General features: G+C 52.5%; 2 protein-coding genes across 8 annotated transcripts in view; both read right to left on the bottom strand.

Annotated features, from left to right (window-relative positions):
* Positions 1-383, bottom strand: part of Kdm4b (lysine demethylase 4B) — a 79,493-nt gene extending 79,110 nt beyond the window's left edge. For 6 of the 7 annotated variants that reach the window (XR_002381173.2, XM_029531251.1, XM_029531252.1 and 3 more), the window contains exon 1: positions 215-365. The gene's annotated coding sequence lies outside the window, so the exon portion shown is untranslated. Of the gene's footprint in view, positions 1-214 lie in introns of all 7 variants that reach the window. The other variant, XM_021217651.2, reaches the window with a different exon arrangement.
* A 4,857-nt stretch (positions 384-5,240) lies between these two features.
* Uhrf1 (ubiquitin like with PHD and ring finger domains 1) lies at positions 5,241-23,391 on the bottom strand. The gene is made up of 17 exons (XM_021218535.2): positions 23,344-23,391; positions 21,669-21,833; positions 16,928-17,170; positions 15,898-16,058; positions 14,664-14,879; positions 13,944-14,047; positions 13,660-13,870; positions 11,394-11,517; positions 11,206-11,313; positions 10,814-10,918; positions 9,774-9,880; positions 8,648-8,807; positions 8,414-8,551; positions 7,128-7,248; positions 6,858-7,003; positions 5,785-5,889; positions 5,241-5,569 (listed from the first exon to the last, which is right to left on the bottom strand). The coding sequence occupies exons 2-17, from the start codon at positions 21,819-21,821 to the stop codon at positions 5,423-5,425; spliced, it is 2,349 nt and encodes a 782-aa protein (XP_021074194.1). The 5' UTR covers positions 21,822-21,833; positions 23,344-23,391; the 3' UTR covers positions 5,241-5,422.
* Positions 23,392-25,047: the final 1,656 nt, after the last annotated feature.

Here is a 25,047-nt window from a genome sequence, read left to right as displayed (position 1 = left end):
TTTTGTCGATCAACAAACAGCAGCTTCGCCCGAACGGACAAAAGAGCGGCGTACTCCGCCGCCCTGAGGAGCCGAGTAGGCCGCAGCCAAAGCCTCGGCCTGGAGTGCGCGCGGCAGCCCAAGGTGCGGCGTGGGGGCAGGCATGGCGGCCGCGCGGCCCCCCAAAGGGGCCTGGAAGCTGCTGAGCGCCGCCGCCGATCGCACACTCACTCACCTGGCGCAACGCGCGGCCCGGACCGCGGACAGCAGGCTGAGCGGCGCGTGCCCGGCCGTCTCGCCTCGCCCCCGCCGGCCCTCACTCGCTCGCCCGGGCCACTGGGCTCGTCTTCGCCCGGTCTCTTTGCTCCTTCGATGGTTCGCTCGCTCGCGGCCGAGCCCTCAGCAAGCGCCCGGGGCGGGGAGGCGAAGCTTCAGAGGGGCGGGGCGACGGCTCCTACTCGGCCTCCATTGGACAGTCAGCCCACACCCGCACGCTGATTGGTGGCGGCTGACAGCTCCACCCCTCCCCTCATCAACACCGAGCGGCCCCGCCCTCCGCGACCTGGGGCGGGCGCAGGCACTCGACTCCTTCCCTTCATTGGGCCAACCCCGAGGACGCGCCGGCACCCACTCACGTGTCTAGTGACCGGCTCAGCTTTCAGTGGGTATGGTGCATGCCCGTCAAGATGCGCACAGCCAACCCGGCTGCGGTCGAGTGTAGGATAGCCCCGAGCTCACGCAGATTGACAAGCGCTTTCTCAGACCTCACTGAGACAAACGCGGATTGGTGTTTGGTACCGGGCTCTGGGTGCCGAATGGTTGGGACTGAATGTCAATCGCTGTCTTGCTGCTCCAGACTCCACCCTGTGACCGGGCGGCTGCTGAGTACGTGATTTCCTGCACAACATCAGCTCCGGGTCCGAGACAGTGGTTCGAAACCCGGTAGTTCTAGATCTGGAGCCGGATTTTGAGCCCAGCTTTGCAAAAGGACGAACTAGGATAAAGAGGATCTCAAAAGCGATCCATATTGCCCTCCCTGGACGTTCATGAGTTCCCTAAAACGTGCGTGACTCGGTCCCCCCCCCATGAACTGGTAGCTGTACCCACGGAAAACGTTGCAATAATTCAGTGGAAGAGAATTCAATTATCTACTTCTCAAAATGTCCTAGGTCCTACTCTCCAGCTCAGCGTATTGCAAATTGGAAGTCTGGGCACCCAAATTCCAGCTACAGGTGTCCAAGCCCCTGCTCCACACAATTGTTTCCATCGGTCTTCATCGTGCGATGTGAGGGGAACAGCATCACCACGCCAGTCACCCTGCACTCAAGAGCATTTAGTTAAGGTCTGATATCATCCCCATCAATATGCATTTATAATTTTAAATTTATTATTTTGCATATATGTGTGGGTATATACCTCTTCAGGTCAGAGGGCAACTCTGGAGCTTGCTTTATGCCATCTGAGTTGTTAAGCTTGGCTGTAAGCTCCTTGATCCAGAGCTTGCTTTGCAAAGCTTCCATCATTACTGCTTCTTCTACTTGAGCAAGCAGAGGTGACAACATTCCTGTTTTGTGGAGTAGACTAGAAATCCTTCTATTTTAATATCTAACATCTGGAAAGTACCCCCCTTAGAGCAGGTTCTTTGTGCACCCAAGATATTTGTTCTACCACCACCACCCCCAGTCTCTTGTCAATTCAATAACTCCCAAGGTTACACATAAATTATTCCAAGCTGGATAGGTCTTGAATTGTTCCCATTGCTCTTCATTGTGCAATGTAAAGGGAACGGCCATCGCCCACGCCAGTCATCCTGTACTTAGAATCTGGACTGTACCATCATCTTTAGTTGTCTCAGGAGAAACAGCTCAATAAACTTGCCTTTGAGCCAGATGGCCTGTGTGTGACCCACAGGGTGGAGGAAGAGTCCTTTGTCCTTCTGACCTCCACAGGTAGCACATGTCTACCTGTGCAAGTGCACACATACAAGTACACACACACACACACTCCAGTGTCTATCAGTCCTGTTAGCCCTCAGTCCCTGGAAGCAATTGTTTTCTATCCTTCAGGATGTCTGTACCATTCTGTGCACAGTAACAGAATCCCATGTGGTCATTGCCACCATATTTTCCAGAGCAGGTGACCTGTGTGAAAGGACAGGTAGATTTTTTAATTTAGGAGTAGATTTTATTAAATTTGCTCTGCTCTCAGGATTCCTCTGTCTACACGGTGGTATAGACACTTGCCTTGAGCTGGAAAGATGGCATAATGGTTAAGATTATTATTATTATTACCGCTCTTCCAGAGGGCCTGAGTTCAAATCCCAGCACCTGTCAAGTGGCATACAACCACCTCCAGCTCCAACCCCAGGGGATCCAACACCTGTGGCCTTTACAGGCACCCATTCACATTCATGATTTGCTAAAATAAACTTCTCCTTTCTTTTGTTTTTTTTTTTGTTTTTCGAGACAAGGTTTCTCTGTACAGCCCTGGCTGTCCTGGAACTCACTTTGTAGACCAGGCTGGAAACTTCTCCTTTCTAAAATAAAGTTCTAATCATAAATTTTCTGACATCTTTGATAGGGTGGCCCATGCTCTTAACTGCAGCGGTAGGGCGGAAGGGGCAGGCAGGTCCCTGATCTCCAGGCCAGCCTTGGATGTTTTGTGCTGAGACTCTAACCACGCCTCACTGTATGTGGGCGGGTTTGGTTTTGTTTTTTGAGACAAGGTTCTCGTTAACAGCCCTGGCTGTCCTGGGACTCTCTTTGTAGACCAGGCTAGCTTCATGAACTCAGAGATCCACCTGCTTCTGCCTCTAAGTGCTGGAATTAGAAACTTGTACCTCCATGTCTATCGAGTTTTGTCACTGTGTCCCTCAGGCTAACCTCGAAGTCAAGATCTTCCTGTCTCAGCCACTGAATACAGGCTAACAGGCATATCCCAGCTATGGCCCCAGTGTGTTTTTAGAAGTAACCCAGTAATTGGTGAGAGGGTTCCATATTGTGTATAAAAGTACTTTTAGCTAAGCATGAAAATAGATGTTCCATCCCCAGGACCCATCCACCCACATGGTTAAAGCTAACTTCCAGAAAGTTACTTTTACACTCACTTTTGGTTTTTTTGGTTTGTTTGTTTGTTTGTTTGTTTTTCAAGACAGGGTTTCTCTATGTAGCCCTAGCTGTCCTGGAACTCATTCTGTAGACCAGCTGGCCTTGAACTCAGAAATCTGCCTCTGCCTCCCAAGTGCTGGGATTAAAGGCGTGCGCCACCACTGCCCGGCTTATACACTCACTTTTTAAATTTTTAGGGGCTGGAGAGATGGCTCTTCCAGAGGACCTATTCCCAGCAACCACATGGTGGCTCACAACCATCTTTAATGGGATCCACCGCCCTCTTCTGGTGTGTCTGAAGACAGCAATAGTGTACTCAAATAACATAAAGCTTTAAAAAAATTTTAGATGTGTATGGGTGCTTTCGGTCTGTGCCTTATGTACAGTACCTGCAGAGGCCAGAAGATGGCACCAGATGCTCAGAAACTGGAGTTACATGCAGTTGTACGTCACACATGGGTGCTGAGAAACCCAGATCTTTTGCAAGAACAGCTAGCTGGTGCTCTGAACTGTCCAACCCCCCACAAATGTAAAAAAAAAAAATTGCGAGTATTCTATCTGCACATGTACCTGCATTCCAAAAGAGAACATCAGATCCCATTACAGATGGTTGTGAGCCACCATGTATTAAAGTTGTTTCGTCTCATCCTTGCCTTGAGAACAGCCACTTACTCCCCAGAGCTCATTCTGAGCAAAGCTTGTCTCTGTGAGTCATCTAGCAACCTTATGCTGTAGGATGGGGACATGCCCCTGCTCACCCTCCCACCACCCCACAAGGACCCTAGTCCCCTCTCCAACTTGCACTGCCCAGTGCAGAATGCAGGTACCTCAGAAACTACATAAGACCAAGGCCCTGACAATCCTCCCACTTCCAGGTACCAGGGGTTCTGGTCTCAAAAACCAGTGCTTGCTGCCTTTTCGTACCCATCTTCAACATCAAGTTTTATATAACCCCGTGCTGCTATCTGTGCAATTGTAGAATCTTCCCGAATATTTTAGAATAGAGGCCAGCCAATTATTAGTCAAAGACTTAGATGCTCAAGTGTGCTCAGCTTTCAGGTTTATAGTTTCTGCCCAACAGACTGGATGATGCGGACTGCAGTAAGAGCTAATGTTGAGTAAACCATTGTCTATATAAAACTATTTATAAAACCAGCGCGGGGCAGCTGGGCCCTGATCATCGGTACATTTATGCTCATTCACTCACGAGGAGCCTAACCTCTTAGCACAGGTTTTATGACAGCGCTACAAAGCAGTTTAGACACAAACAAGCAAATATTCAAATATCTGCAGAAAAAAAATTTATTGAGATCTAAAATCTGAACAAAAAAAATATGGAACTTTAGAAAACATCCTCACAGAATTTTATTTTATTGCAATATGTTAACAATCTAACAAGGAAAAAATGCCCCACACAAAACAAAACACAGCCCTTAGAACTGTGCTGTCCAGTCTGCCTGTAGTAAATGGTTCCGTTTCCATGAGATACACCTGCACACTTTGGCAAAGTTACAAAAGAAACAAAACCCTACCAAGGAAAACATCTTCCTCAGTACAGGCTGTAACTACAAAAGAAATTCATTGAGGAAACCATTTATCTCACTTTAAAAAAAAAAAAAAAAAAAAAAAAAACATAATACAAAAACCCTTAGAATTCTCAGTTGCTGAGTTAAAAACGAGATGGACTTGATAACACACCTCAGCCTCCCACGACACCCAGCCAGTGCACACTGAAACCCAGGCTTCCAAGGTGGACACCACCCAATGCTCAGTGGTGAGGGCAGTGAAGAAGTGACCAGCCCAAGGCAAGTGCAGCTTCAGCTCAGCTGGTCCCCTGGCCTGAGGCCACAGCCAACTCTCCTCTGCAATCATGTCAGCGAATAGCGGCCCAGGGCTTCTATGAAGGCCTGAGGGACAGCCTCAGGGGCCACCCCTGGAATGCAGGAAGATACATCTGGGCTTTTCAAAGATGGCTGCAGATGGTCTCTAGGCAGCTTGGCGTGGGGAGAACTCCTACCAACATGACATGAGGCCTGGTATGAGGCTCAACGGTTTCTAAACCCATCTCAAAAAGAAAAAAGAAAAAGAAAAAAATTCTTTCCTTCTCTTGGACAATAAATTGCAGGCTTTGTTATAGAGAGAGGAAGAGGGAAGAGGGGGGAGAGGAATGAAAAACAGAAGTCCAGCTGGTAGCCAGAACTTGGGATTCCTATAGCTGCCTGGTTAACTGGTGACCAGAACAGAAGAGTTGCCAGGGACAGATGTGGAAGGACAACACCTTCAAGCTAAACACACTATGAACTTGGAACCATGAGCCCTCTGCCTGGGTCTTGGCATCACCGGCCACTGCCATATCCAGGGAAGAGCTGGTTGAGGATGGTCTGCAAGGGCTGGTTCACCCGGGTTGGGGAGCTGTGGTCCAGCTCGTAGCGACAGGCTGGGCAGCTGAACACCTGGGCCCGGAAGGACCTGTCCAGACAGTCCTGTGTGAGACATAAACAGGGTGAGGAGACAGCTCAAAGTAGCCCCACAGGACTCCATCCTCTCACGCACACACAGAGCTCCCTCTTGGTAGTCCCTGGCAACATCCCAAAGGCTGTTGGGGTCTGGGATCTCTATAAAGGATAGAGCTGAGGCAACTGTCAAGAAACCCCAAAAGTGCAGAGGGTGCGTCCAAGCCATGCTCCCACCTCCTCACCTTACAGACATTGTGCTGACACACGGTGGTGACTGGCCGGAACACCAGCTCCTGGCAGCAAATGCACTGGAAAGCCTCTTTCACCTTGCTCAGGAAGATCTGGTACTGCAAGGCAAGTGAGAGGGCCCACTTCCATCACTCTCACCCCAGCCACAAGACAAGAGTCTCCCACACCCATCTGACCCTCAGCAAAGTCTGAGGGCTCTGCAGTAAAGGCAGACACAGAGTCAAGGCCTCAGACACTGAAAACGGCAGGAAGGGGCTGAGCCTCTTCAAGTCCCTCTAAGTCACGACCTCTGCTTTCAGCACACAGGTACACACAGAGTTTGAATGACTGTCGAGACTCAGTCTGTAACAAGGAGAGGCTTTATTCACTTTGACCTTGAATCAGCCCCAGAAGATGGCCTCCCCAGGACAGCAGCCATCATGGCAGGGACACCCTGCTTCAACAGGTCTTCATTAACACACATACATAGCAGTTACAAGCTATAAGACTCTCACTCAGGGACACACTTAAGCACAGTAGGGGCGAAGGGACACTCCCACAATGGCACAACAGGAAATAGGTGCAGCAGCCCTTGGGTGGTGTTTTGAATATGCTTGGCTCTGGGAGTGGCACTATTAGGAAATGTAGCCTTTTGGGAGGCATGTCACTGTGTAGGCATGGGCTTGAAGACCCTCCTCCTAGCTGCCTAGAAGCCAAACACTCTCCCAATGAAGAACACTCTGTTTACAGCAGTAAAACCCTAAGACACCATATGAGCCCAGTGAGTGGATGGACCACCACTGGAGAAGGCAGTGTCTACAGGAATATTCCTCAGGCATGAAAAGGGGTATTCTGATATCCGCTCCAGCATAGGTGAGCCTCGGTGCTGTGAGCCAGCATAGAAATACAAAGCTGCAGGGTCCCACTCCCAAGGGGTCCCTGGAGTCAGAGCCACTGAGGAAGAGGAATGGTGGGTGACAGAAGTTAGTTCGTGTTAAGTTGGGTCATGTGCAGACACTGGTGTGCTGCAGTAGGACAGGCTCTGACCCGGCTTGCCCACGGGAGCAATGGGACCCCAGTGGCTCACCGGCCCATCTTGAAGTGAACTTAGCACATCATCCCACAGCTTGGCATTGCCCTTGTCCTCTTTGATGAGGTTGGTCTGCTGCACGGATAGTGCGTACGGCTCCAGCTTGCTCTTCTTAGAGACACGGGGGCTGGAGGTGGTTGGACCTGTGGGGATGACGTCAGGAGGAGGCGGAATGAGGCAGTGAGGAGTGCAGCAGTGCTGGTGAGCACGCCAGACACGTAGGATGTATGGGGCGGCAGCAAGTCCCAACGGGACACGGGCACCTACCTGTGGACTTCCGCTTGCTTTTGCCTGTTTTGGAAGATGAGGGTCCCTGCTCCAAGGCCTTGGCCGGGCGCTTCCTGTTCTTCTCCTTGTTAGCCAAGGCCTCCAAGTAGCCTTCAGGGTACTGAACGGGGAGGAGTGGGAGGCAGAGTCAAAACTCAGCCCATCCTGCAGTCACAGTGCCATCACCCAACAAGCTCTTGGGCACCTGAGGGGATTTACTGCCCAAGCACGGAGGCCAAGTGTGGCAGCAAAGAGATCCTATCCTGACACCTGAGGGTCCGTAGTCCTTTAAGGCCAGCCTGGATTATGTGGGAAGGTTCTTACCCAAAACTAAATGAAGCCAGGTCTGGCAGCACATTCCTGTCACCCTTCACTTGAGGTAAAGAGAGGGTCGGGAGTTCAAAGGTCACCCTGAGCTACATAGCAACCTCAAGGCTAGCTGGCGGTCCAGGAAGCCAGATGCCCCACCTGTGACCTGGGAGACTATCAAGAGGACCAATATGACCTACAGGTCAGCTTGAGTGACAGAATGAGACCTTTAAGACCCACAAAGAGAAAAACTAGTCTCAGCAGTCCTACCAGTGACCCTCTCTTAGCCCCCAACCCTGTCTCCTCGCACACGTGTGCACCCACACGGTTCTGTACACCTGCTATACACATTCAGTGCAGCCCACAAACTCTAGAGGCCGTACCAGCATGCCCTTAATGTCCACAAAAGGGTGAAAGTGTGACTAATGTTCTGGCTGCAGAGAGGTGAGGTGGCTCTGCTCTTGGGGACTTGCCACCCTTAGGTGCTCACACCCACTACCTGTGTCCTATGAGTTCTGGTAGCTTCTCCCCACTGATGCTTTCATTAGCTTTCATCAAGAGTCAGAGGAGCAGATAACAACCCTGGCCACAGATTTACCTGTGACCTCAACATTTTTGGATTTATATTTTCAGTGTATTGGTGTGTTACCTTCATGCTACACTATGTGTGTGCAGTGCCTGAAAAGGCTGTCAGGTCTCATGACATTTTGAGCTGCCATGTGGGTCCATGGGGGTGCTGGGAATCAAAACTGAGGTCCTCTGCAGGAGCAGCCAATGGTCTTAACTACTAAGCCATCACTCTCTCCATACTTAATGAACTTCTTGAACTCACAACCCTCCTGCCTCAGCCTTCTGGAGAGCATGGGACCTGGGAGTAGAGCAAGCACCCTTAACCCCAGCTCCCACCATGATGGACAGCAGGCTCCAAAGAGGAAGAAGTTGGAAATTCCTCACCCCTGGCCTTCAAAGACACACACCTGCATAGTGAGCCCCAGCTGCCGAGTGCGGTCCTTGCCCTCCCGGGTCCAGGGCTCAGGCTCTGTGTCATCTCGTCGAAGGAGATAGCGCCATACGAGGAAGCCCGATTTCCCTCTCTCTGGCCAGTACTTCACCACCTGTGGAAAGGACAGTGTGGTTGGTGCAGTGTGCTGTGGGGCCTTGGGACACCGGCACAAGGACATGGGACAAGGGCAGGTGCTCAGTGCGCTCACCTTGTAGATGCCGTCATAGCGGTTGCCCTCTGCGGGTGCGTACTTGCTGTGTTTCCCGCCCTTCATGTTCCGGACCACGCGCACTGGCTTCCCTTGGCGCCAGTCTTCAGCCTCCGCACCTTTCTCATTGATTGGGGAGTGGCAATTGAGTGCCAGAGCCCTTTGGGGAGACAGGACACGCATGAGCAGTTACATGTCTCCCCAAGAAAGGCACACCCTGGCATTCACAGATCCATGGAGATTATCAACAGAACACCAAGACAAGATCCCTAGCATAGGCCAGGACCTGCCAGAGGCTACTGTCTGATTTAAATGCCTCCCAAAGGGGCTGAAGGGGTTGCTCTTAAAGGACCCAGTTCAATTCCCAGCACCTACATGGTAGCTCACAACTAACTGTCTGGCCTCTGTGGACACTGTCCTGGAAGATGCGTTACAACAACCATGTGCAGAGCTGCACCCTGTCTACTGCAGACCAGAACACAGGGAACCCTGCCCAGAACCTCTCCCCCAGGATGAAATTGAAGTATTACCATGGCTGGGATTGTGCACGAGACACTGATACACCATGAGGGAAACAGAAGAGATATAAAAATGGTACACAGCCACGAAGGGGTTTCCTGGCAATGCCCTCCCCAGGGAGAGAGCAGGCAGGCCCAAGGCTAGGCAGGGCAGCCTCTCCCAGTGTTAGACACCACTATCTATGAAAACAGGACAGAGAAAAGTCCTGGGGCTGAGGGCATTGCTGAGTGGAGAGCACTGGCCTGGCATTCACAAAGCCATGGGGCTGGACAGATGGCTCAGCAGTTAGAGCACCAGCTGCCCTTGCAGAGGACCCAGGTTCAATTTCCAGCACCAACCTGGGCACTCACAACTATCTGTAACTACAGCTCTATGGGAACTGATGCCCTCTTGTGGCCTGATACTAGACACAAGTGGTATTTAGACATCTAGACAAAACACCCATAAAGGATCTCTGAGTCCAAGCCAGCCAGATACACACAATGAGGCGGTCTCAAAACTCAAACTTAGATCTCTGGGCAAGAGTTAATAGGAACCTATGTCCCCTCACCCTCTGCCACACAAGAGCAGTCACACCCATGGCATGGGGGCCATGCTTTCCACAGACCTATTGTTATTAGTGAGCTTCTGGTCAGAGGACTGGCCTGCTGTACGCTTGTTGCCAGAGAGGTCTCGGCCACCACTCCCTGTGTATGTGAAGTAATTGCCATTGTCCTGCAATGGAGAAGAATGGCTGTATGAGCTCTCAGCATAAGGGTGAGTGAGTAAGCCTTGCCACATTAGGTGAGGACAAGAGTATGAACCCCAAGGAGGCAGGGAGACTGAGGGAGCGGTGGTACATGGATGCCCAAGAGCCATGCAGCTACCCTGTGGTCCCTTAACAAGTGCTGCTCTTTGGAATGGCAGAGTCCTATTCTGACTTGGAGGGGACTGAAGGCACATGCTCAGTGATGTGAGCCAGACTCAGGAACACAGCATGGGGCCCCACGCCCTGGAGTCCCCAGTTGTCAGACCCACAGAGGGAGGACAGTATCAGGAGTGCCTGATGAGACAGAGCCTCAGCCTAGGGAAGACACAAGGTTCTAGAGGTGGACGTAGACACCTGACATGTCCTGCTACTGAAGTTGGGGTGCCCCCTTTGCTGAGAAGGGAGGGTTGAACCACCCCAACCATGGGTGTGGAATGCCTGCTCCACCTGTGACTTCCCATCTTCCCTTCTAATTAAGCAGCCATCACACCCCCACATGGCAGCCCTGACCATGATGCCAGGCCAGCTCCTGCTGCCCCACCCTGCCACACTTAGCTGCGGCATCCTTGGAGCCATTTTTCCTTATAAAATCAAGGCTTGTTTTTGTGCTTTAGGTAACACCTCGTGGCATCTCTTTCTCTGGCAGAAATGAACCACAAGTGTCTCTGTTCTTGTTGTCCGGGGACACTATTAGGTCTTACAGGAGTGACTGAAACAGGTTGAGAGTGTGACCTTGCACCTCTGGCCAGCGCTGAGGGTGGATGCCAGTATGGAGATTGGGCAGAATGACACAGAGAGAATCCTCACAGGCTACCCAAAGCCAGCCGACTCCTGATCCATCCATCAGTCATGGTGGGTAACACGAGAGGCAAGTGTTGGTGAAGGGGTGCAGTGCTCACCACATCATCCTCATAGCCACCAGCCAGGACCAATGAGTAGGCACCGTCGTTGCTGCGGCCATGGATGCCTGCCACATGAGGCCGATGCACACCAGACTCGCTGACCTGTGAACATCACCTGTGAACATCACTCCATTTCCTGGGGATTGTAACCCTCTACATACCCTAGGATGAGTCCCTAACAAGAGCACACTGGCACAACAGCTGGCCAAGTATAGCCACCATAAAGGACCTAGCTGTGACAAGGGTCTAGGGTCATGCTGCAACCTGGCACCCTTCTTCTCCAAGCAGGCACCCACCTGAACCCCACTCAGCAATCGTTTCCTGACCCAGCCACACTTGAGACACAAACTCAATCGAGAAATGTCTGGAACCCCGTCAGATCAGCGTACCTGGACTCTGAAGCGCCACATGGTGCCCACAGGGACACCAGGGATGGGCCCAAAGTGGTTGGCGGGCACAATGGTACACTCTGTGGTGCGGCCCACACATGCCATGCCCTGCCATATAGAAAGGGCTATGTGAGCAATGGGGAGTGGGGAACAGGGACAGGGAAAGAAGGGATGTGTGTCTGTCTCACCTTGCCCCAGTCCCGCCGGGAGGAGGAAGTGGCTGAAGCCATCTTCGCCTTCTTCTTGCTCTCCTTCAGCTTCTCCCCTGCTTGTACCACCTCGCTCGAGTCAGTGCGGCAGCTGGGGCAGTACCTAGGAAGACAAGAATGGCACCTTCATGTGGCCTGGTGCCCAAAGTGCAAGATGGATAGTGTCCTTCCCCCAGACACTACAGACAGACCGAAGAGAGAAGCCACACAGCCCACATGGCCGTTCAGAACCAAGGTCATGAGAGCTTACTTAGTCCAATCCCAAGTGTGGGTCCCTGGGCAGCTATGATGGGCTCTACCATCCATCCATGTGCAGCCATGTGCATTCAGTGGCACATGGTTAAACTCCAACCTGGACCGTCCCTACCATTATAGAATGTCTATAGGACATGAGTTTTCTTAGCTTTCCACTAAGAGCCCCTGTCTGCAGAAGGCTAGTGAGAGGGCTCAGCAGGTAATAGCTTGCCACCAAGCCTGACGATTTGAGTTCAATCCCCAGGACCTACATAGTACAGAGAAGTAACTACCAAAGCTGCCCACACCCCCAAACACAACAAAACAAAGATAAACAAAAAGGGTTTAAGAACCCCAGAGACCCATGGTGCTGCACGCCTCTTATCCCAGCACTCAGGAGGAAGAGGCAGGGGGATTTCTGAGCTCAAGGCCAGCCTGGTCCACAGAGTGAGTTCCAGGACAGCCAGGGCTACACAGAGAAACCCTGTCTCAAATGGGATAAAAGGAGCTAAAGCTCCACCTCCTACCACTTTATTCATAAGAAATAAGAACTTCGGGCTGGTGAGATGGCTCAGCGGGTAAGGGCACTGACTGCTCTTCCGAAGGTCCCGAGTTCAAATCCCAGCAACCATATGGTGGCTCACAACCACCCACAATGAGATCTGGCGCCCTCTGCTGGTGTGTCTGAAGTCAGCTACAGTGAACTTATGTATAATAATAAATAAAGCCATTCTTTAAAAAAAAAAAAAAAGAAATAAGAACTTCAAAGCCAAGCAGAGTTGCTCATGCCTCTATTTCCAGCAAGTAAGAGGCAGAAGTGTTCCAACTCAGAGAAGGCCTGGACTGTAAAATCAGACCCTGTCAAAAAAAAAAGACACCCCCACACAAACACAAGAACAGAGCTGGGGCAGTGCTCGCCAAGCTGGCTGCTTCTGCAGAGGACTGGGGTTCGGTCCCAGCACATGCATCACTGGCGTCACAATCACCTGTTACTCCAGCTCCAGGAGGATGTGACATCTCTGACCTCCGTGGGTACCCTACTACTTCGCTTGCACACATGTTAAGTATAATTTAAAAATAAAAACAAATTTTAGGGCTGGAGAGATGGCTTAGCAGTTAAGAGCACTGGCTGTTATTCCAGAGGACCAGGGTTCAATTCCCAGCACCCAAAGGGCAACTCAAAAGTTCCAGAGGAGCTGACACCCTCATACAGGCAAGATACCAATGCACGTGAAATAAAAATAAAAAATAAAAAATTTAAAAGTCGAACAAGGGCTGGTGAGATGGCTCAGCAGGTAAGAGCACCCGACTGCTCTTCCAAAGGTCCTAAGTTCAAATCCCAGCAACCACATGGTGGCTCACAACCATCCGTAATGAGATCTGACTCCCTCTTCTGGGGTGTCTGAAGACAGCTACAGTGTACTTACATATATAATTAATAAATAAATAAATCTTAAAAAAAAAAAAGTCGAACAAAAAAGGTTGGGCAGTGGTGGCATATGCCTTCAATCTCAGCACTGGGGAGGCTGACAGGTGGGTCTCTTGTGAGTTCAAGGCCAGTGAGTTCCAGGACAGCCAGGGCTACAGAGAAACCTTGTCTTTAAAAACGACCAAATCCCAATGTTCTATAAGGGACAATACCCTTCCTTCTCTGGTTTCCTGTCAGACGACTCAAAAGCAGAAGGGAACCACAGATCTCCCCAAGTGCACAGTGGAGTGGGGCACATAGTGGCAGACCTGAGGAATACGAGCCAAACTCCCTTAACACTGGGACAGCTTCCTCTCAGAGCCTACAGCCAAGCTGGCAGTCACAAGGTCCTAGCCAAACTCCTGTCATTGCTCCCCCAGCACTGGACTCTCATGAGGCCAGGTTAACAGCCCAGCTTTTGATGTGAGCACTGGGATTTGAACTCAGGACAGCAAAATTGTGCATCAAGGCTGAGCCACCTCCCAGCCTGTCTTACATTCCCTTCTAAGACATGCTAGGTGACCCCAGAAGTATTCCACTCACCACTCCGGCTCAGGGGGGACAGAGGTGAGTGGTGGCTTCAGGCAGTACAGGTGGAAGGCCATGTCACACTCATCACACAACAGCTGTTTCTCGGGAGCCTCACGCCCACCACACACGTGGCAGGCGCACTTGCGACATGGTTTGTTTTCATCATCCTTGCAGAACCGGCAGGATGGGCCACTCTTCCCTGTGTTCCGGAGGGCAGGAGGGGCTGCAGCAGGCCACAATGCCACCTGGGGCTGCCACCCCCACCCAAGCACACACGGGGCCCGACCAAGACTCACGTTGTGAGGGGCTAGCAATCAAGGGGCTCCTCTCGTTAGGGAGCTCAATCATCAAGACTTCATCCACAAATATGATCCGACAGTTGTTGAGCTGAGAATCATTCCTGCAGAGCATCCCAAAACCTTAGCACACACACTATGGGGCTGAGCCTGGGCTTCATTCACCCAGGTTGGTTCTTCCCCTCTGGTTTCTACATGTGTGGATTCCATCATCTGGGCAGTCCTGTGCTACAGACAGGTTAGGGCACCCTTCAGCTGTCCAGCCTCAATGTCTGCCTACATCTGCCAAACTAGCTGCCCCTGGACATGCAGGAATTCTGCTCCTGCCTCCCATGTCCCTAGAGCAGTGCAAGCTTCTGCATGTGGATTTTATGTGGGTATTGGGGATTTGAACTCGGATCCTCGTGTTTGCACAGCAAGTGCCATTACCACCGAGGCAGGTGTTTGAAGACACCCTGGGCAAGACAGCAAGATCTGGTACCCTCCAAAGGAGGCCATTGCCCTTGGCCTGCTGTGCATATACAAGGCTAAGTGTAGGCTGGCAGGCAAGAACCACTCAAGCCCACACCCTCCCACAGCATGGGGACAACATGGACACACACACAGAAGCATCCAGAAAACCAAATCTGGGAGCCTTGAAGCGAGACTAGGCCAAAGAGGGCTCAGTGGGAGGATGAGAGAGAGAGGCTATCAGGGTCCCTGTCCACGCAGGTCACTCACAAGAGCCTGATGTTGCCGTATAGCTCCCGTGCCGTCCTGGTTTGGCGCTTCCTACAGATCTCAACATCATACCAGAAGCCGCGTTTCCTGGGGTAGTCCACGTTATAGTTGGCCATGACCACCTGCCCCACCTCCAGGCTCTCCCATGGGATCACAGTGCGAGCACGAGCACGGACATTCTTGGCTTTGACAACGTCCACTCCATGCTCCGGATAGCTGCAAGCAAAGGCCCAACCTCACTCAGACCTACCAGGCTAACACACACAGTCCACAGAGATGTGGTAGCATGGGAGCCATGTTCTGGGGGGCCCCAGTGTCTATGTTCGTGGTCCAGGTATGTGGAACATGTGGACAAATGTGGCTTCCCAAAGTGACCCTCTCCCCATCCCAGCACCAAGGGAGACAGCAACTTGAAAGGAAGGCTTTGGCAGCTCGGTGCACCCAATGGGAGTAAGGACAGCTCTGGGTTCTCATGAGAGAAGTGACAAACAGAAGCAAGCACGTACATAGCACAGACAATAGCAAACACTATGGTGAGGTGACCATATGCCCACGAACACAAAGTCAGGGCAGCCTGGAGCAGTTGGCCTGGGGGACCAGACAAAGTGAAAGGCTTCTCCACATCCATGTGTGGAGGCAGACAGACCAGAGTTGACTACTCCACAGTACTCACTCACTTCAGGTCCATCACAGAACTCTGCTCAAGCAAGCATCCTCTGCCAAGCACTTCCACACAAAATGACTCTTTAAATAAAGCTTTAGACAACAATAAGCAGGGGGGCATATGTGATCCCAGAGCTGGAACATGGAAATCTCTTTAAGATGTCAATTTATGCTACTGGGATCTGTACCATCTACTATATTGAGGGAACCATCGTAGCCAGGCAGGTGAGCCATCCAGTAAAGGCCAAAACCCCAGCATATGACCAGGAGAGGGAAGCAGAGTTCAGCAAAGCCATAAGGGTAGGGGCCTCCTCCACCTATGGAACTCTGTGAAGGTTGGGACCAAGGACACTCAAGAGATCTCCACACACACAGACTAAACAGAAACAGATCAAGGCAGGGCAGAGCATGGCTGGGCTCCTAGCACTAGGAAGCCTAGGGAAGAAGGGCCTTTTGTCTAAACAGGGCAATGAGGATGGAACAAGGGCAGCCTCCTAGATCCCCAAGCAGCAGTCACTTGGGGAGGACAGGGCAGCGGCTCTGGACTGGGACGGAGACTGACAGCACTCACTCATCGTACTTGACGTGGTACATGATGTCGTCCTCCGAGGTCTTAACGGCACTGGAGCTGCAGGGCTCTTCCTCAGATGGGGCTTTCTTCTGCACCTGGACCACCTGGGCCTCGAACCATGCTCCGAAGATATTGTCACGCACGTCCACATACTCATTAACCTACGGGAAGCAAGGAGGCTCAGGAGACCCAGAAGCAGAGCAGAACCAGGGTTAATGACGTGGGCAGTGGGCAGTAGAGGTTTCATTTACTTAGGTAGTCCTGGTGATTGAATCCAGGGTCACATATGCCAGGCAAGTGTGTCTGTGCATATGTCTCCAAGTCTCACTCTGTAGCCCAGGTGAGCCACCATGCCCTACCTGGCAGCAAAGCTCTGCACTGTGGACACTGGATGGGACTGGACTATTCTGTACAAACAGCTCAACAAAACACCTTCTGCAGGAGACCTCTGCTCTGATGTCTGTGACTATCTCCATAGGTTTACTGACAGCAAATAAGTAGTGACCACAAGAGGCACTAGGTCCAGCTGCTGAGCCACATCCCAGACCTCCATACACTCAAGAGTGGAAGCTCCCATGTAACCCTAGATCCTTGGGTGAGAACCTATACTGCCACAAAGCACAGAAACAGCACACAGGTCAAGAGTGATGTGGTTGGCCGGACAGTGGTGGCGCACGCCTTTAATCCCAGCACTTGGGAGGCAGAGGCAGAGGCAGGCGGATTTCTGAGTTTGAGGTCAGCCTGGTCTACAGAGTGAGTTCCAGGACAGCCAGAGCTATACAGAGAAACCCTGCCTCAAAAACAAAACAAAACAACAACAACAACAACAACAAAAACGTACAGAAGTTTCAACTGTAGAGGTAACACCTGCAGGTAGTGCAGTCACCAATGAGTCAGTCCCAGGAGACCCTGTGCGGTTGTCAGCACAGAGATGGGCAGGCACTGCCAGGGTTGGCAAAGTATAAATCTGAGTTGGGAGCAAACCCAGGATGCCACCGTCACATCTGCACACAGCCACAGGGAACCTCACCTTGTACAGCCCCAGGTCCGTATCCTCCCACACAGTCTTGTCATCCGATTCAGCGGCCCCTTCACCATGCGTGGACGACTTGTCCGATTCACTGTGACCCACACCATAGCCAGAGTCCGAGTCTGAGAGCTCCGAGTCCCGTTCTTTTGTACTGAGAGGCAGTGCCAGACTCTGGCGCACAAGCAGCTGGATTGTGTCATTGAGGCGCACATCATAATCGAAGAGTGTGTGGCCGTCCTCCATCTGTGGGGAAATCCATAACAGACTATCTTCCTCAAAGGCCTGGCATGGGGAAGGGGTAGATGGGACTACAGAGGCCAGCCAAAGCTCTGTTCCAGGCCTGGGCACTCACAGATGCTCCTGAGCAGCCATACGGAGAGCACAGCTTTACAGAGTTACAGTGAATGACACCCCCACCCCTGGAAACTTATGGGGAGAGCATATGAAAAAAAGGTTTGCAGGCCCACGTAACCTATGGTAACCGAGAACAGACCTGATCAAGCCTGAGGACCAGTGTGGGGGACTGGGACTTCAGGAAGAAAAGTCCTGGTGTGGAAATAGGACTGGGGGGAGGGGGGACGGCAACCCATCTGAGGGAATAAGACTCTTCAGGAATGAGACTGGGTCTCTCTCTTCAGGAACTCTACATGTGGGAACAGCTTGGGAGACAAAGTAGTCAGCAGTCCATGACAGCTCTGGTGCGTGCTTACACTGGAGGCCAGGACCCACATTCCACAACGCCTGTCACCCAACACAGAGACTCTGCACCACAGGCCAGACTTGGGGATCCCAAGATGGAAGGGGGGACTGGAGAGAAAACACATGAGGCAGTGACCACAGTAAAACCAAATCTTTTTGCAGATGGACAAACACCGTTGTGTACCATCCACATAGTGAATCATTCCTCAGTCATAAACAGGAGCACAGCTAAGAAAGCAGCTAAGGACATCTGACAGACAGCCATATACACACAACTAAGGACATTTGACAGACAGCCATATACACACAACTAAGGACATCTGACAGACAGCCACATACACACAGCTAAGGACATCTGACAGACAGCCATATACACACAGCTAAAGACATTTGACAGACAGCCATATACACACAACTAAGGACATCTGACAGACAGCCACATACACACAGCTAAGGACATCTGACAGACAGCCACATACACACAGCTAAGGACATCTGACAGCCACATAAACACAGCTAAGGACATCTGACAGACAGCCACATACACACAGCTAAGGACATCTGACAGCCACATACACACAGCTAAGGACATCTGACAGACAGCCACATACATACAGCTAAGGACATCTGACAGACAGCCACATACACACAGCTAAGGACATCTGACAGACAGCCACATACACACAGCTAAGGACATCTGACAGCCATATACATACAATGCCTATGCATAGGACAGGAACACACACACACACACACACACACACACACACACACAAACGTGCCCAAAGTTCTCAAATACAAAGCAAAATGTGGTGGCGACTGGGCCCAAGGACTGGTGGTCAGTGCTGGATCCACTAGGAGGTAGGGCAGCAGGGTAGGCAATCAAACCCCAAAGCCTCCCTGGCCCCCAAGGAGCCCACCAAGCTGTCCCAACCACGGTCACAGCCTGGGATGGTGAGGGCAGCCCCCACTCCACAGGCAGGGCAGGAGGCGGCTGGAACAGGCTCGGGGCAGACTCAGCCAGCAGTTCTAACTAGAGCTCCTAACTCACAAGGCCGGTTGGACGGCTTCTGGCTGCTGGAACTACCCCGGAAGGGCCCCCGGGAAGGCAGGTGGAAGCCTGCAATGCATGTGACTAGGACTGGGGGTGGATGTAGTACCCCCCCACACACATCCCACTCACCAAATGACTGGTTAGGAAATTCAGGAAACCATGTGAGCCCAGGCTCTGGTCACCCCTGGGACCATCTATCACAAGAGGACAGGACAGTCTAAGAACCTAAATAAAATGCTCAACTCCCACTCGATGACCTCAACAACAGCCGAGTCCAGCAACAGCTAAATCCAGGACTCAGTCAACTCCTGCTAACTTCTAAGACTGAGACTAAAACCCAGGGCAGGGGCTGCGCACACACCAGTGTGCAGAAGACCCTGGGCTCCATCTCCAGCACTACACAAACCTGTCATTCCATCTCAAGGACAAACAAGTTCAGGGTTATCCTGGGCTACACGGGACCTTTATCTAGGTAAGTACAAGCTGGTGAGATGGCTCAGCCAGTAAGAACTCTATGAGCTCTTGCCCTGTGAGTCCACAGTGGAAGGAAGCGCCAACTTTCAGCACTGTCCTCTGACCCCCCACACCCACTGAGGTACACACACATACACAGTAACAAGGAAGTTTAAAAAAAAAATCAACAACTAACATTTTCAGACAAGACTTTCCCCAGGCTGGCCTTGAACCTGCAACCCAGTCTTAGCCTCCTGAACAGCCTGAGGGATAGGCCTTGGCCCAGCCACTTTGTTCCTTGACACACTGGGGTAGGTAGGGAGGAGGGCATCGAGGTTACCCTGTAGCCCAGGCTAACCCTGAACTCCGCAGGTAGAGGAGACAGACCCAGTGCTGGGACGAAAGGTATGGTTTCCAGGGTACTCAAGCATGCCAGACAAGCATTTAACCAATACTGTCAGCATGGCTCATGTCACTCATCAATGAGACCAGCTAAGGAAAAGTTGAGAGGGAAGTATTCCAAGGGGCTCCTGGGTGATTTCTAGACTGTCTTAACAGCAGGGAATCATGACATAGAAACCGAACACCCTGAGTGTACATCACTCTGGGGGGACCATGGGCTGACATCTGGTGACGCCACCAAGCCAGGTCCTGCTCAACTCATAACACATCACCATGAGCAGCAGCCATCAGTCAGCCATGCTTGTCATTCGGGACACGAAAGGTTAAGCTTAAGCTGCCCCTGACGGGGGGGTGAGGGGGGGCAACTTAGCAACATTAAAGCCTGAGCATTCTGAGCACATTGAAGACTACGGCTCTTTTCATAGGCAGTCTTAAGATAACATGGGTCTATCAGACACATCTCACACCTGCCCTGGCAGGGATGCTGCTCAGAGCCCCCTCCCACACATCTTCCACTCTGCTCATAGGCAAGGAGGGGCCAGCACACCAACTCCAGACACCAACTAGCTCCTTTCAGTTCTCAACCGGACAGCCAACCATCTAAAACTTTCTGGAAGAATGGCCTACTTGAATGGGTTTCTGTTGCTATTAACCACCACAGAAGGCTTCCCCTAGCTCTCTGCTTGCCCCTACCTTCCAGCCCCTTGCTCCCTCCCCATGACCGACCTGCTGTATCCTAGTAGCCCCAGCAGCTGGGGAAGAGACCAGAAGCCAGCCCCTAACCCAACAAAGCCAACAGAGCTACAATATGGAGAGTAGGGAAAGGGACCGGGTAGTAATGTGTGCTGCAGGTTTGCTACAGGTTAAACTGTGAGGCTGGGCACACTGCTCATTCCTTTAGGCAGAGAGGCAGGCAGATCTAAGTTCAAGGCCAGCCTGAGCTACATGAAACCCTGTCTCTCAATGAAACACCACCACTGTTCAGGGAGAACCTAGACAAGCATTTTCACCTTTGATGGTCCCAGAAGTGAGCGAGCCCAGTGACTTGATAGAAGACACAGGCAGCCAGTGGAAAGCCAGGGGTTAAAGGCTGACTCTCTGCAGTGGGTATGGTCACTAACATTTATACCTCTTCCATGTTCTGTGAACTTGACCCACTACACACAGTTCCCAGGAAATACACTGGGTGTGAAAGGAAATGAGTCTCCACGGCGGACAACTGAACACGGCGTCTACACACCACCTAGCTGCACCAATACCCCCATCCCGGCCAGGAGAGCGGACAGTCACGGCCAGCCCCTCCTAGGGCCAGGGCTGGGGTCCAAAACCAAACCCTTGGACCTGGACACCAGAGGGCAGTAGTGTCCTGCCCAACCACAAAGGTGAGTACAGGCCATGAAAAAACCTGGCAATTTGACTTTGGCCCCTTCTCTGCTGACGGCAGTACGCCAAATGGGCCTCGCAGGCGCTTGTCCCACCCCAGAGACCCCAATGCTAGCACACGCAACTTTCAATACCTCTAGACACCAATAAAAGATAGCCCAGCTAGAGGACGTGAATAAAACGCCAAGTGCGGGCAGCTGGGCTGCAAAGATGGCCGGAGAGGTGTAACACGGGATTAGCCACCAAGAAGGGCTACTAGCCTGGTTTTTCCCACAAGCCTAGACAAATCAACATTCTGCCAGTGAAGTGGATCCTCTGGGGGGGGGGGGGTGCTGTCTTATGGGAACAAGCTGCAGGCAATCAGGGTGGATCTCAAAAGAAAAACCTGGTCCCCTCTCTTACTGCCGACACGTGAAGACTGTTAAATTTTAAGCAGAAACCACCTTGGGGCCCTCTATGGCTGCTTCAAACTTTCTCCTCAAAGAAAAGATAATGTTTAGAAGAGAGTTTAAAAGATAATAAAAAGTACCAGGCTTCAAAGCACGAGGCCAGCTGGCCAGCTGCTGAGGACGCCAGCCTTTGTTCGCCCCCTCCTCCCCCCCAGCATCCGAGGCATCTCCTTCCTGGACAGGACCGACTGGCGACTGGAAGGGGAGGGGGGTCTTGCTTGGTGGCTTTGAGAGGCAGGGTGCTTGGAACAAAGCTCAGAGGGTCGATCGATGAATGGAAAAGCGCCAGTGGCCCCCTTACCTGTTTGCCCCTGTAAAAGAGTCTCTGCAGTTGGGGTTCCACGTGAAACACTTCCTCAATCTTTTTCCTTAGCTCCTGAACCTTGGTCAACCTGGACAGAGAGTTCACGGTGTGGGTCTCCTTCCCATCCATAGTTCGAACCTGGATCCACATGATGCCGATGTACTGGAGAAATAGAGAGAGACAGAGGTTGACACACACACCCCCCGCCCCCCAGTCAGTGGGGCTTGCCAGGAAGGAGGGGAAGTGGAGTACCCTCGCCCCAGCAGCTTTCTGTTACATCTGATTGACCAAAGGAAGCAACTCCCACGATCAATCTCCTGTAGTCCTGGCCTCCTACATATGCAGTGAGACCCCCCCCCACCTTGGGAGGATCAGGTGGCATAAATTAGGCACTTAATGTTTTAATAACCGGCGAGTGGGACACTTGAGTGTGAACTGCTAAAACATTCTGGGTGATCCAAGACCATCCACCACGTTTCCAGCGAAGGAAGGGGGAAAAAATGTTCATGGCGGGAGAAAGGCCCTGATCGGGCTGAAAAGTGGCAACAGCTACTCATTCATTCATTCATTCATTCCACGTAGTCTAAGTCCCAGTAACGGGAACTCGCCAACTCCGAAGCGGACTGGAACCTCTCAAGTCCCGGGAGGGGGAACTCGGTCACAGAAGGTAGGGCCTCCCCGCGCGCGCACACATACACACCACTCAGGACTCCCCCAGAGTTCCAGATCCGTGCCTCCCGCGCGCGTGCTTAGAGCAAGAACACCCCCCCCGCCGTGGCCATAGCAACCGGCGGTCCCGGCCGGGCCACCGGCTCGCGCGCGCTCGTGGCCACAAACTCACCTGAGCCCCACCCACAGCTGGCTGCCCTAACTTCCCCGGGGGATACAGACCCCGGCCTCTCGGGAAGGCGCTTTAAAGGCCCGGGAGGCACAGAGCCCACGCCCACATCCGCCGCCGCCGCCCAGGCCAGACCCCTGGAGTCCCGCCGTTTAAGTTCCGCCCTTCCCGGAGAGCCCGTTGCTGATTGGCTCCACCTGGGCTACGTGCCCCGCCCTCCTCGCATGCGATTGGCCAAGATGCACTCGGAGACGCCTGGGCGCGCGAAACCCGACTCGGGCGCGACAATTGAATCTCGGGGAGCGTCCGCTCCTAGGCGTGGAGCCGCGTGCACTTCCCCACCGGACCCCACGCGTTTCCCACGAACTTTAGCGGCACCCGGGAGGGTAAAAAAAACAGGTGCAGCGTGGAGGATGCCCCTCAGGTTGCCCCTTAACGGATGCAGAAGCACGCATGCGCAATGGCTCTGCAATGTCCCGAGCCACGCGCGGGAAACTTCTGCCAAGTTTTCGGGTGTAACCGTGTGCGCAGGGCCGGAGAGGGAGGCTCAGCGTGGAGGAGACAACTCGGATTCCTTGCACACGAGGTGTGAAACCCACGCGTGGGCAATGGCTCCCTGCAGATCTCACCCCACGCGCGGGAAAGTTTTGCAAAGCTCCCCCCCAACCCGGGCCGTCAACGTAGTGGGCCTGACCAGTAAGAGGGTTAAGCGTAGAAGATACCCATAGGATCCCCTGATGCAAGCCCCCGCAGCCATGCGTGAGAAGGATTCCTTTCAGTTCTGCGTAGTGCCCCGCGTGCCACTGTGTGCATAGAGCGCGCTCTTCCACTCACCTCTCTCGCGGCGGCGATCCGCACTCTCCTCTCCCTTGGAGCTCCTGGCTCTAGGTTAGGGCTCTGCGGCTGGGTGACCCAGAAGGGAGCCGCGTGAGTGGCAGAAGACCCAAGTGAGCACTAGAGCGCGGGTTCCTTCCAGCTGCTAGGACTTTTTTTCCCGCGAAAACTCAGGGCGTTTTTATTAGTGTGCACAGGCTGTTGCGGGAGACTTCCACCCCAATTGGGTGGGGAGGGCTCTTATTCCTGATTGGCTGGCGCTGTGGCGGGAAGCGAGAAAGCGAGTGGGGCGTCCGCACGACTGAAGATCTACCCCACCCCCGGCTCCGCCCAACCGGCCACGGACTTTCCCTGCTGGCTATGCTCAGTTTACCAAGAAGGCCCAGGTCCCCTACCCTGTAAACCTCACAGCATTCCGGGGAGAGGAGGAAGGGACACCCCCCCCAGAGACTTCTGACCTCACTACATGCCTAGTCCTTCTCAGCTGAACAAACTTTGACCTCTTAATCTAAGCAGCCCCGAATCTATATGCATATACCCTAGGGGAACTTGAGGGGTGCCTCCTCACCAGATGCCCTGCACCCCATATCTGGTCTGAGCTCATTGAGTAACAGAACACTACCGGTGGTCTCTCATGCTACCCATCCGCAGGGCTTTTCCTGCCTGGTTTCCCCACCCCCATCCCTCCGGCAGCAAGCAGTCCAGGCGTGCAGGGCCTCCCTGCCCCCTCCATCCTGGCCTGCTCCGTTCTAACCATTCTTGGCGGACACTTGGCGGGCGCTGGGCATCTGTGCAATAACTAGTGAATCAAGAAATCAGAGTTAGGGGGCCCAGCTGCTTGCAAGGCACACCCTCCCCTCCAGCATTGGCCATCTCTGGGGAAGCAAACCCTGATCTAGAAAACAACGGAGAAGAAAAATAATAAACAACGTAGAGAACAATTCCAGGTACAACCACGAGTCATGAGGTCAGAAGTGACCAGTGGCCACGTGGGAGCTGGGACAGAGGCACTTCCGGCTGGGGACGCCAAGGACACACGAGGTATAGACAAGGCTTAGAGGGGAAGGCAGGAGGAGGCACCTGGACTGGGACAAGTAAGGCATCAGAGGCCATGTGAGGGACGTTGGTTTTGGAGGTCCTTAGCAAAAAGACTTCCAATTTTTGTTTAACTGTGTCTGTTTTTATAAGAGACTCACATAGCCCAGGCTAGCCTCCAACTTGCTCTGTAGCTGAAGATGACTTAGAACTCCAGAACCTCTTGTCTCCATCTTGCTAGTTCTGGGCTAACCGGTATGCACTACACCCAGACCATTTGGGGGGCTCTTACAAGTTGTCCCTCCAAAGATGTTTCAAGTATCTTTCCGTGAGCCCCAAAGGTCTCCAGGCCCTCACCTCTCACCTCCAAGAGCTGGGAAAACAGCCTCCTGACACCCTCCTGGCACCCCACACTTGGAAAGTAGAGTGGAGGATCAGGGGTCGAAATCCATCCCTAGCATGAGCTACATAAGACCCTGTCACAAAAATGCAAGTAACAAAGATAATTAACATTAAAAGTCAGGGCAAGCCGGGCAGTGGTGGTGCATGCCTTTAATCCCATCACTTGAGAGGCAGAGGCAGAAGCAGGTGGATTTCTGAGTTCGAGGCCAGCCTGGTCTACAAAGTGAGTTCCAGGACAGCCAGGGCTACACAGAGAAACCCTGTCTC

Source organism: Mus pahari, chromosome 18 (genome assembly GCF_900095145.1).
Source record: "Mus pahari chromosome 18, PAHARI_EIJ_v1.1, whole genome shotgun sequence".
NCBI classification, from domain to species: domain Eukaryota; kingdom Metazoa; phylum Chordata; class Mammalia; order Rodentia; family Muridae; genus Mus; species Mus pahari.
The sequence above is the reverse complement of the archived record's forward strand: the minus strand, read 5'-3'. Positions and strand labels throughout refer to the sequence as shown.

Excerpts from the sequence above, each read along its gene's own strand:
- Uhrf1 (XM_021218535.2), bottom strand. The coding sequence starts at position 21,821 with ATGTGGATCCAGGTTCGAACTATGGATGGGAAGGAGACCCACACCGTG. Across the intron at positions 17,171-21,668 it reads TCTTTTACAGGGGCAAACAG|ATGGAGGACGGCCACACACT; the intron begins GTAAGGGGGCCA and ends ATTTCCCCACAG. Across the intron at positions 14,048-14,663 it reads TACGGCAACATCAGGCTCTT|GAATGATTCTCAGCTCAACA; the intron begins GTGAGTGACCTG and ends GATGCTCTGCAG.